Source organism: Cyprinodon tularosa, unplaced genomic scaffold (genome assembly GCF_016077235.1).
Source record: "Cyprinodon tularosa strain WSP-4 unplaced genomic scaffold, ASM1607723v1 ctg783, whole genome shotgun sequence".
NCBI classification, from domain to species: domain Eukaryota; kingdom Metazoa; phylum Chordata; class Actinopteri; order Cyprinodontiformes; family Cyprinodontidae; genus Cyprinodon; species Cyprinodon tularosa.
Genome location: NW_024039544.1, coordinates 66,837 through 79,045, shown reverse-complemented (window position 1 = coordinate 79,045; position 12,209 = coordinate 66,837). Strand labels below are relative to the sequence as shown.

General features: G+C 41.6%; 1 protein-coding gene across 1 annotated transcript; it reads right to left on the bottom strand.

The window, feature by feature from the left end:
- Positions 1–318: 318 nt before the first annotated feature.
- On the bottom strand, positions 319–11,796 carry LOC119773779 (mitoferrin-2-like). Its single transcript, XM_038270911.1, has 4 exons — positions 11,280–11,796; positions 4,246–4,474; positions 4,084–4,140; positions 319–3,262 (listed from the first exon to the last, which is right to left on the bottom strand). Exons 1-4 carry the CDS (start codon positions 11,622–11,624, stop codon positions 2,688–2,690), a joined length of 1,206 nt encoding a protein of 401 aa, XP_038126839.1. The 5' UTR covers positions 11,625–11,796; the 3' UTR covers positions 319–2,687.
- Positions 11,797–12,209: the final 413 nt, after the last annotated feature.

The following is a 12,209-nucleotide window of genomic DNA, read 5'->3' as shown; positions in this document are numbered from 1 at the left end:
AATTTGGGCAATTAAAAAATTCCTTGCAACAGATTAAAAATGGTCTTTTTTTCTTTTCCAAAATATCTTGACTCAGCTCTAAGTGTAAAAGCCAGTTTAAAGATTTACATTGCTGCTCCTGCTGCGTGAAAAACATCCTTCAACATGCTGCTGGAGGTAGCATTTCTAAATGAAGTGCTAAACCGGTAGACGGGAGGGTTAAAATAGCAGCCGTCTGCCAGATAAAACCTCCTGACGGTCTTATCAGCCATTTGGGGCTGTTTGTGTTGCGTCTTGCTGAAAGAAGAGAGGGTGAGGAAAGAAAGACAAGCAGACACGTTTGTAATCTCTCAGCGCTTGGCGAGCCAGCACCAAGAGAAGACCCTGCTTCTGCGAGGAGCTGCCTTAGCGAGTTTATTTACAATTCACAAAAGAAAAAACAGGCGTCGCTTTCAAAACACTGTTCAAGCATTTTATATTGTGTTCATCTGACAAACTACTTCCTGTCCTGCATTTAGCTCTCAGTCTTTGGCTTTCCAGTTTTAAAACTCAGCATCACATGAGGAAACCTTTTCGACACGTACATATATGGGTTTCAATACTGCAGGATTTCTTTTAAGGTGCAAAGCAGCTCTGCAGATTTATAGCGCTGCTTTGATTTTAACTTGTACAAATTTAGATGCATTTCTTTCAAAATAAAAGCTCTCCAGATGTGCATTCTACATCCCGTCTTCAAAGTTCATGGCTTCAAAGCGGGACTACATCTGGGAGGATATGTGAAGTTGTGCGTTAGCTGTACGGCGGCTAACTGAAGGCATGTGTAGGAGGAATGACCTCATCCTGTGAGCAGTTTTATTTACAGATCTCCTGTACTAAATCTGATAACCTTTGACCCTAAGTGCTACTGTAGTGTGCAGCTTTACGTAAAAAATACTGACAAAAATAAACTCTCCTCACCTTTTTGTCTAATATATATATATATATTTAGAAATAAAGTGTTTATAATTCACTTAAGGATGTGACCTGAAGGATCGGATCCTAACCTCCCAGGATGTCAGTGAGGCATGGGCCCCGGTCCCTGTATCGAGGTACGCAGAACTTTGAACAGAAGCTAAATTTCCAACCAGCAAGATGTTCTAAAGCACATTCTGACCATGGCTTAAATAAGGGTTTCCCTGCCTCTGAACACCTGACCTGAATGAAAAGGTTTGCAGAATTTGATGGCTGCCGAGGAGGAATGAAACAGTTTGAATCCGGTGTGGTGGAGTAGAGACGCATCTAAAACATGAGGGATGGTGAGCCCTGAAGAGCAGGTTTAACAAACCCCGGCTTAAAGAACCCGTAAGTAGCCAGAAAAAGTGCTTAATGTCCTCCGTATGGAGCATGGAGTAACAGAGAACGGGCCCCCAGACAAGCAGCTGCTGCACACTGCCAGAGAGCTGGCTAAAAAAAAAAAGGCTTTCATGCTTTTATTCCTCAATCATAGGAAGGAATTTAGTAATATTCAGGGAAAACATGAATCAATAAATAATTGTTATAATACATTAGTCCGCTAAGTAACTATGTAATCATTAGGAATAAACTATTTACGGTAAAATTGAATGTAATTACACAGTAAAAGTTGTAATTTTGTGATTTAAAGAGGATTGTAGTGGTTCTATTTTAAGAAAATATTAGGGTTTCCCGATAAAACGTTCTGCTTTCCTACATGATATCAAGACGAATCAGACGGGTTTTTATTACTTATTTTGTGACGTATAATGTTAGCAAAGATTTGATCAAGTTATTCTACTAAAAGAGAGCAAAAGGCCATGTTATATTAACCAATAAGTTAAAGAAACTTTAAACTGAAGCAGAACATTTCTGCCGATATCAATATCAGATTGGGATAGCCCTATTGCAATATGTCACTTAGCCAGGTTGACATTTGTAAGTCCAATTATAAAAAGGGTAAATTAAGCCTAATTATTTAAAAACTATCTAAATTAATGCAGCTTAAATCTATGCATTGAATATAGGAAGATGTGTGTTGTAATATAACTAATATATTATCTAAGTAGGGCCAATTTTAACTTAAATACCGCGATACAGATGAACTGAGCAGCCCATGCCTGCGGTCAGTCATCCGTATTCCTGTTGGCTTCACACACTGACTTCTTTTTCTGTTCTCAATATTTTCCTTTAAAAACAGACTTTGTTTTTTAATCCTTTGCTCTGAGGAGCCTGTTATCAGCTTCTAATAACATTCAGAAAACTTCCAAAAAAGGGGCAGACAAAGACTCTGGGATCAAACTAATGTTCCTGTGATACAGCAGAATGTTTTCAGCACATTAAGATTCTCTGTTGCATCCGTCTAGAGCGGCAGCTCAACACTGCGCCCTCTGGTGGTCAAAAAATAACAGCACCTAGTACGTCCTATACATGTTCATGATCTTATTTCACACCCGGTTAGAAATGTTTGTCGAACAGAACAGTAGAATAATAACTGGAGTCAGAAACTCCTGCGGTTTCCAGGTCGGCCTCGGAGCCCATAAGGGCGCCGTCGGCTTCCCTGGTGTTATATATGAACTTGGTTACACATCATCTGTGGTAAACAAAACTATTTTGACTTTTTTACGCTGAGAACCATAACCTGCCTTCTATTTGAACCTAATGAGATGCTCAGATTTTACCGCCACCAGTGATCAGCATGAGAGAACAGCTCTCAATCATTTGTCTACGTCCCGATCGCCGCGCAGCCTCTTTTCGTGCTGCCGCTTCGTGATGATGTACTTGAAGAACTCGTAGACGGACCAGCTGATGGCGGTGGAAGGCATCTGGTAGATGACTCTGGCCTGGACGCCTTTAAAGAATGCCGGCATGCCTCCCATCCTGTACACAGTCCGGAAAGCCTCGCCAAGCCCGGAGATGTAGCGAGCCCCGGGACCCGAGGCGGCCGCCGCCCCGCCGGTCCCGGCCTGGATGACGTGGACGGCCTGAGCTTCTTGCGTGTTGAGGAGGGTCTTGCAGACGTCGAGGGGAGTGGTGGCGGCGGCGGCGAGGGCTCCGGCGAGAGCGCCGGACACCACGTGGGAGGAAGGATTGTACTGTCTGTGGGGGTTCAGGAGCTCCTGCAGGTACTCGTAGGTCATGAAGTGCAGCGCCTGGAACGGGACGTTCATGGTCAGCTGGGTGGTGTAGCTGCGGTAGAAGGCGGCCGCTCCCTCCTGTCTCAGCAAAGAGCCGATGCAGTCTGAGACCCCGCGGTAAGGGGAGTTAAACATCTGCATCCGCTGCTTCACAACTGGGGAAGAACAGAAAACAATAAAAACATTAATTTAGATTATTTAATCTGGGAAGCAAAGAGAAACGGCTCATAGAGCAGCTGAACGCCTTTACTTTTTCTCACATTAGAAACATCAATGAAAACATCTAGGATTCTTTTATAACAGAAAAAAAGATTTGTTTTCTTTTAATGGGGTAAATGGATGTTTGTTTAATGTCAAGTTTTCTGCAGCCTCTTCAATTTATCACCGTTTTGTTCATGAGGATTTTACTTTTACTCCTCAGGCCTCAATAAATCAGAAACACATCAGTCAATCACTTATGTTCTTATGCTACGTTCACACCTAAAGCAGCAGAGGCAGCAGGAGCAGCTTGTTTAGCAGCAAAAATCAATGCTTGAAGCACATCAAGGGGCAGCAAAACTTCTGCAGAATCTGTCAGTTCAATCTCTAACATTCTGCTCTCTCTGCTTTTTCTCATAGTAGCTTTGCCTCGTCTGTCTGTTTCTGTTTGGCTGTGATTCCATCCTGGAGTGAAATATCAGCTGTGCTGCTGTCATCAACATCTTTGTTCTTAGGTAGAAAACTTCGAATCAATCTGACTGGATGATCTGGTGAATTGTAAAGTGCCTTGAGATGACATGTGTTGTGAATTGGCGCTATAGAAATAAACTGAGTTGGATTGAAAAGAGAGCTACTGAGGTAAATGTTGATCTCTTTCTACTGGAGTTAAAAAGTCCTATGAAGAAACTGAAATTAAGATTTAGTGGTGCAGTCTATGGAGAGTAAATCTGGTTAGGTCAGCTGGACGAAAAGCAAAGAGTCCTGGATGAGTTTTTACCTTCAGCTGGGTTCATGATGGCATCATGGAGGACAGTAGCTGCACAGCCTGCTACTCCTAGAAAACACAAAAATCAACATAACATCATTCTCTTTTCCCCTCCAGTTAACACTGCGCTAATGCCTGCCTGTATTCAGCGCCTTAAAAGTTGAATCATCTCACCGTTTGCAAAGTGGCTGTTAGTGCCAGGGTGAATTGCATCACTGAGGGAAAACTTTATTTTCTCGTAGCAGGCGAAGTAAAGCGCGTGTGCAGGTCCAGCCCCCACTGCCAGTACGTTGACCCCCCTGATTGGTCGCCACACCCCCTCCGTCCGTACAATCTGCCGCAGCGCGTCCATCACGTTCCGGTAGCGGGCTCCTGGCTCGGGGTGAAGGCTCTGCATGCGAGTCTGAGGAAAAAAAAAGAAAACATGGATTAAACAGATAGACTACTGATGGACACAGGAAGCTCTGAAACCAAAATATATATATATATTAAATACATAAATGAATGATTAAAGAGGAGAGAATGTCTATTTTGATTGCTTCAAAAACACCACACCTCCATTTAGACTTCAATATAATGTGAAGTTACTCCACAGCTTTAAAAGGATGTGACATCAGCATTGGGTGTCATGATGCTGCTTCACTACTATATGGAAATAGAACCGGCGCTGGAGAAACTTTGTAGTTAAAAAACGGACAGCAGTGAGAATTTTACTTTTCCTCTTTAGCTATAAAATGCATAACTTTCAGTAAAAAGACTCATATCTCAGCAGGGCTGGCCGTGTTGGAGCAGTTGGCTTGTGCTCTGAGAAGGGTGCAAGTACCCGGTTCGATTCCCAGAGCCTCTACTCTCAAAAAGGCCCATAACCCCTGATTGCTCCCCGATTAAACAGAGGGGGTGGAATAAGGTTCAGCTCTCAAAAACCTACAATGCAGCGAAACAGTTGATTCCTGTCCAAAACCATCTCAACCCCCATCGCTATGTAGGGGAACAAAATATCTCGCCAGGACAACAATGACCCTCTGAGCAAGACCCTTAACCCCACACTGCTCCCCGGTTGAGATCAATAAAGTTAAATTTCTATCTTCTTATAATCCTGAAACAGAGACCATCCTGTGAAAATAGTTTCCAAACAAATAGCCATTGTCTCGGTGCATAAATGTACACAAAAGTCTGAAATATTGTCAAAATAAAAACCAATTTAGTGTGAGAGTTTGAATATTAGAGGATGAACTAAGGCTGATGCAATATCGCCCTCTGCTGGCCGGTTGTGTGTATATCGCTTCAGATTTAAACAGAAAATACTAAAATTTACATTTAAACTTGGATGATTTGGCAGAAACAACGCTAAACATATAAATGCACCTTTATAATCTTTTTTGCGGCCAGATTTATTTGTCTAGATTTTTTCTTCATTTATGTAGCATCCAGTGCAATTAGAAAAGGCCAGAACTGGTGGTTGAAAGGTTTATTTGAGCCGTCTGTGCCTCCAACCAATGTACAATTTAGTACACCATGCTTAGCTCATTACATTGGTAACTTTTCTATATTAAATATTTTCTAATTAACACAAACCTTGTTCCCCAATTTACTGATGCTTTAAACTTTATTATATGACTTTCCGTGGTCTTTTAATCAGTTTCTCTTCCAAAGTTTTCATGCTTCTTTTCTACGTCCCTTTTTGCGTTAAGCTAACTTCTGTTTTTTTACGGACCCTTTTCAAAATAAAAGCATATTCTTCTAATGTAACCATCAAGTAATAAGAGTTTTTTTTTAACGACACTTTTCTACCGTTGCAATTTACAATCATGTCAGTTAAGCTGGAAACCGTATAGAAATGCGTTGAACCAGAGTCGTAGTACGAGGCTCAGTTCTTTTTGAGCAATAAGCCCAAAGTCTAAAGTCGCGACCTAAAAACATACTGATCTTTGTCAGTGTGTTTATCGGTGTTGTAATGTTTCACACACGTCATTCCTAATCAACAGGACATCAAACATTAAGCCCTGCTATCAAACCGGTGACCTCTGAGCAACTTCTGCTCAACCAGCAGCTCATAATAAAAAGAAAAAAATCAGACAGAACCAAGCCAAAGTTCTACATTTCTAAAATCAGAAAAATTGTCTTCCTACTGATCATTTCTCTGCATAAAACCTAGACTACAAGAGGAATCTGGACTTCTGTAGTCCTCCATACCCCACAGCTGTTGCCAGAGCAGGAGATCAATGGGTTAATGAGTAAAGGAAGCAAAAGTTCATGTAAAAATGAATGGAATGTTTTCACATGCCTCATCAAACTCATTACTGCCTCAGAAATACTTCCAGTCTTCCTGGTGTTCTTTAAATAACACTGGCATGAATATTCTATCCTCCATAGTTTGTTTTTAAACCTTTCATGACAGGAATTGATGATCAGAGGCAGCAGGAAATACTGCGGGTTTATTCCTGTCAGTGCCGTGCTACGTTTACTACTAATCACGCCTCCACAAATAATGTTACATCATTATAATCATGACTCTGCAGAGGTTTTACAGTGTATCATATCTGTGTATCAATGGTAGATTTATAGCCTAGACAGCTATTTAATGGATCGCCTGGTTCCTGATTGATGTTCAAAATCAGGAACCAGGATCAGCACACATCGCTAGAAATCTGTTATTTGTTTCCTCATCGTCTGTAGATTGTATCTAAATTTTAAACCATAAACACCAGAAAATATTGCTGCTTATGGAGACAAGAATTTCTTCTTGTCACCAGAGAGGAGCCATGCCAACCACAGCCTAGCAGTAGGAGAAACTGCTCATCAGCAAAATGACAGTGTGTTCAGCCGGCGCTGACCCATGCGTGTGCATTCTAGGTGACGCGTCGTCGTCACACAGCAGCTCCCTTAAACCGAGTTGGAGACTTCTGTTGAGCCTGTCCAGCAAAAATTGAAGCGGGGCTCAAATCCGTTTTATTCTGAAGAGGTAAACTATGGGAACGTGTTTTGCCAGCAGATTTTATTTAATTTATGCGTTAATAAACTGTTTCAGAGGAGTGATTATACTGATCTGCATCAGCAGCAATGTGTCTCTCTCCCTGCCAGCTCCCAGATCAGCTTCTCTGATTGGTTGATGTGGCGCGTCGAGCAGCAAAAGTTTAATTTTTCCAACTCTAGCAGCAGCTGCTAGATGCTCAAACGCTCACGACGAGCTGCTTCCAATGCCTCTACTGCTTTAAGTGCGAATGTAGCATAAGGATTAATCACGATTAATCCGATTGTTTCATTCATAATCATATCCCTTTGCTTGTGCCCCCCCAAAAAAAGTCCAGCTACAAGCAGCGCTGCCATTTTTGTTATCCTTCAGGCTTCTGAGTCTTGTTGACACGTTATCATACATGTCTCGCATTTCACAGGTCCGAAACAGTTCTGCATCTGCTGGTTCCTGGCTAGATTTATTTTCACAGTTTGTGGCAATTCATCTTGCTTGTAAAGTAACTGGATTCCCACCACTATGACACATCCTAGTCCTATACTTACATGCATGAGGCTTATTGCTTCCAGATAAAAAATGACAAAGTGGTCAGAAAAGGAGAAAAACAACCGAGGGATTATTTAATAGCAGCGTTTTTGAACTGTCTTTGATATCCTGTGTGTTTATTTGTAATAGAGGTAGAGTTCAGGGGTCACTATACCATATTCATGGGTACTGAGTCATAGGAAGGGCTACAGATAGTGCCTATAACCAGTGGAATCTGCATTCATCTAAACTTGACACATAATAATCATATGTTTATCGCTTCTTTCAATTTCTAATTTTCTTTTGGATGTTATCATTTTAAAAAAACAATTTAAATACTCAAATGCACTACAGGATTAATATGATGAGTAACTATAGTAACACATCCAACCTCCACTACCTGCATCACAGCCAGGCTGTTGAGTTAAAAAATGTGCAAAAGGCTCCATTAAATTTGCGCAGAAATGTTTGAAATAGTGCAAACATTTGTATCCTGTTCAATGGGACATTGTTCAATTTTTAAACACGCATGTGTACAAAACTTTAACATTTATTTGAAGGTAATATTTAATGGGATTTGTTGAAGTAAATTATACATAGATCAATTGCATTTCCTGCACATGCCTTTATTTCTGGTAGAGGAGCCGGAGCAATTATCATTATCATGGTAAAACTGCCCATTTTATCTTGATATCGAACATTAAACTCAATTAATTGGATGTTAGTTGATCGACTGTAGATCAATTTATTGATAACTTGCATCCGAAGTGTGAACGCATAACGTGGACCCATAAGCAGCTGTACCAGGGTATTAAATGTGTGGATTTTTCAGTTGCTTAAATACTCCTCTGAGTCAACAAATGGCCTGTTTTATAGTCTACAAACTGCAGTTAACAAATAGTTCATTAATCCAATTAATCATTTCAGCTTCCGTTATGCATTTCAAAGATAACAAGACACGAGGAAACTTTAGCGCAATTCACAAGTAGAAGGACAAGGTGTTGGACTAGTGGGTAGATGCCAAGAAGGAAACTAAAACTCTGAAAAGAAGTGGTCATGGCAAACAGGAAGTTTCTTTGACAAATTTTACAGTAAAAGAAGTCCAGCCTGACTTCCTTATAATGTGAAGATGTTCATAAGAAAAATTTTCAGAGGGAACTTCCCCATTCTGCTTCAATTTTGTGGCTGAAACGTAAAGGAAGACAATTTTCAAAAGAGCATTTACATAATATTTAAAGGTTCCGTTATTTAGATCTCAATAATATAGTTTTGTCCCTCCATAGACAAAGCATTTTACAGATATTTTACAAGAGTTTGTGTTCCAGGTTACCATTTTAAGTTATTAAACCATATAGAGATAGATCATGTATATTTAAGCGCCCAAGAAAAGGAGGGAGAGTTAATTTTACCAATACTTAAAGGTGCTGCAGGAGATCTTAGAAAACTGTTCCAACAAGCTATGTTTTTGAAAATACACAACCATGCCTCTCCCTTCAGACCACCCCCAAAACCACGTCTTCAAAACACAAAAGTGCATGCTGTCCGTCAGGGTGTTCGGATGTTTCCGAGATTGAGAACAAAACAAACCGAGACCCAGTGCTCGTGACACGAGCCAACAACAACATAACAGTGGCTAGGTTCCAGCCATGGTGTCCTCTCCTCCGTCTCATACTTCGTTCATGTGTCAGGGTACAAGCACAGGGGGAAGGGAGATGCAGACGACCCTGACTGACGTGTCAGGAACCAATAGTGGACCACTATTGGTGGGTGCTACTCATTGATTTCACACTGTAGCAGGGACCTTTTTTTATTGGTTTCGTTTCCAGACCTTCTATTTCACTGCTTGCAACCGCTGTGGGGAGATCTTCAAGCCACATGGTAGAAAATGTGTCAGAAAAGATCTCCTACTGCACCTTTAAGTCAAATATGATACCTATAATTGTAATAATTAAACTTTACTGATCCCTCATTGGAGAAGTTCACTCTCTGCATTTAACCCATCTCCTTTGGAAGCAGTGGGCTTCAATCATGGGGCGCCCCATGTTTGAAGTTTGAAGATGTTTCGCTTCCCACCCAGGAAGCTTTTCTGGAACAACTATGACCTGGTGTTGGAATAATTATGTATAAGATACTTAATGGTTGTTCTTATGATGTATAATCTGTGACATATTACTGTTCCATAGAGGTGTTGCACAAGCAGTATAGGTCACATATCAGGAAGTATTGCTCAAGCTTAACCAAACCAGGAGGTTCTCGGACCATTTTACCGCAAGACATTTAAATGCAAATTGACCTGTTCACTGACGCTGCAAATTTAATTGTATTTCTTGTTTCCTATTGCTTTAGCGCAATCTCAGCTTGTGTAACTAGGACCCCCCTTCTGACTTTAATAAATAGCGAGGGGAAAGCTGAAGACCGGCAGAGTGGGTTGGAGAGTTGTAAACTCCGCAGTCTCGTCCTACTCTCCTTGCGAGTAAAACTAAATTAATTGTCTCTGTGCCTTCTTTCTTTCCCTGTATGGATGTATGATGTTTTAGGTGCTTAGACCTGACACCTGGATGACTGATAATCTTCCCCAGCAGACTGCACTCCAGTTTGGGAAAGACACCCTCGGCATAATGAGTATTAGAAATTTGAAAAAGCTTCCTGGATGGGGAGCGAAACGTCTTCAAACTTTGAAACAAAGCCCAGTAGATTGTTTTTAATTTTGTTTGTTTTTTGGAATGACTATGACCCAGATGACTGAGAAACTTCACCAGCGGCGGCCTAGTGGTTAGTGCTAGGCCGCCGCTACCTCGTTAGGTTACACCTTACTATGCAAGGTGTAACTTGACACACACTGAGAAGAGATGACAGGGATAGCAAGATGTATTTTTAGAGGCTTTTAAAGGCAGCCATATCAACAATGTGCATAAAACTCAATAACGCCAACAAGAAATATGTTTGAGAACTTGTATTATTTCCATTGGAGTTCACTTCTATCTCTGAATAAACCCAAAAGCAACTAGGAAGGTCTAAGAGGTGCTTTACAGTGACATTCAATTTGATTCAGTTCAATAATACTATATTCATTCCATCATTGTTAAGGAAATAATAACACAGACAGAAATGACCAAATCTACAGGCTTACGTAATCTGAGTCGTGTTAAAACTAACCTCAAAAACTTTATTCAGCTGGAGTTTCCACTGTGAGTCTGGAAGCAGCTGATCCAATCCCAGTTACCCAATCCCAACTCTATCATCTCACATTGGATTTTCCAGCTTTTCAGCTGTTTTTACAGGGGTGTTGTGATCTGAGCAGCTGTTATAGCCTTTACCTTGTGCTACAATTCATTTAACTTAAAGGGGGATAAAGAGGGTTTCAAAGTGAGCTTTAGATTTTTTTTAGAGATAAAACATTAGATAGAAACATACACACTGGAGAACAGAGAAGCTATCTTTGCTAACCCACTCACTGCAAAGACAGTTCTTATAAACACCCAATACAGTGTGCTTAAAAATATTTTAACAGATTTCTATTTCGTTATAAACGCCATGTTAGTTAGCTGACCTCTGTTAGCATGTTTGTCTCTGTTAGCTTGGAGGCTAACCTGAGCGAAGGCTTCTTCTGCGGCCTACACTGGCTTCCGCTTTATATAAACGGGGGCGGAGAGTTACGGAGACTTCAAGAAGTTTTAAAATAGGCTATAATTAGTGAAATGTGCTGTGGTACCTTGACGCAGTCAATGGGGTACATGAGGCAGTGCTCCATGATTCCAGCCACAGCTCCAGCCAGCATGTGTGTGCTGCTAGCTGCTCCCTGAGGCAGTCCTTCATAGTCCATGTCAGGCTCCACACAGGCCGGAGCCTCGGTCGTTGTTGTTCGGTGCAAAACCGAAGCAAAGTCCGGTTCGCCCGTTACTCTCGGTGAAAAAGACCCGACGAACCCCCCCGTGGCGTCCAACACACTGCTGCCAAGAATCCCAAACCCCGTGGCGGCTATGGTGCCCGTTACCCGCCTTTCGACAGTCGGTGGTTCCAGGGTCGAATGCGAGGAGACAAAACCGTCCATTTCCATGATGTAGAGGAGGGGATAGATGGGTTTAAACCGAGAATACCGACCGGCCTGCTGATGTAATCTTCCCGGTTGTCTACCTCGTCCCCCCCTCCGGGCCGGCTAAGCCAAATTCTTGGCGGCACTGGCAGCTGTAGGGATGCGGGAATTGCGTTATTGACGGGAACGGGCAGCAATGGGCAAGAATGAATTTCATTGGATTAGCTTGCTGCCAGGTTTTGCATACCGTAATCTGATTGGTTGAGGAGGCGTAGTTCCGAGAAGCATCCCGCTGCAGCCTGCGGGAAGGCGGGGCTTGATGTCAAGCCCCGCCCACATCAAGGACAGCCATATTGGAAATTCTTCTTCTTCTTCTTCTTCTTCTTCTTTTCATTAATGGCGGATTGCAAGTAACTTTTAGGTGCATACCGCCACCTACTGTACACGAGTGTGTAGCAACATTTTCTCTACATTTATTAAATTCTATTTATTAGTCTTGTGTTTTTAAGAAAAGTAAATAAAGCTTTCCTTACTCTATAAATATCCATTATGTTTCCTTCATTTCCTAATATTCCTTTAAGACTCCATTCTTTTCCTGTCCTTCCAACA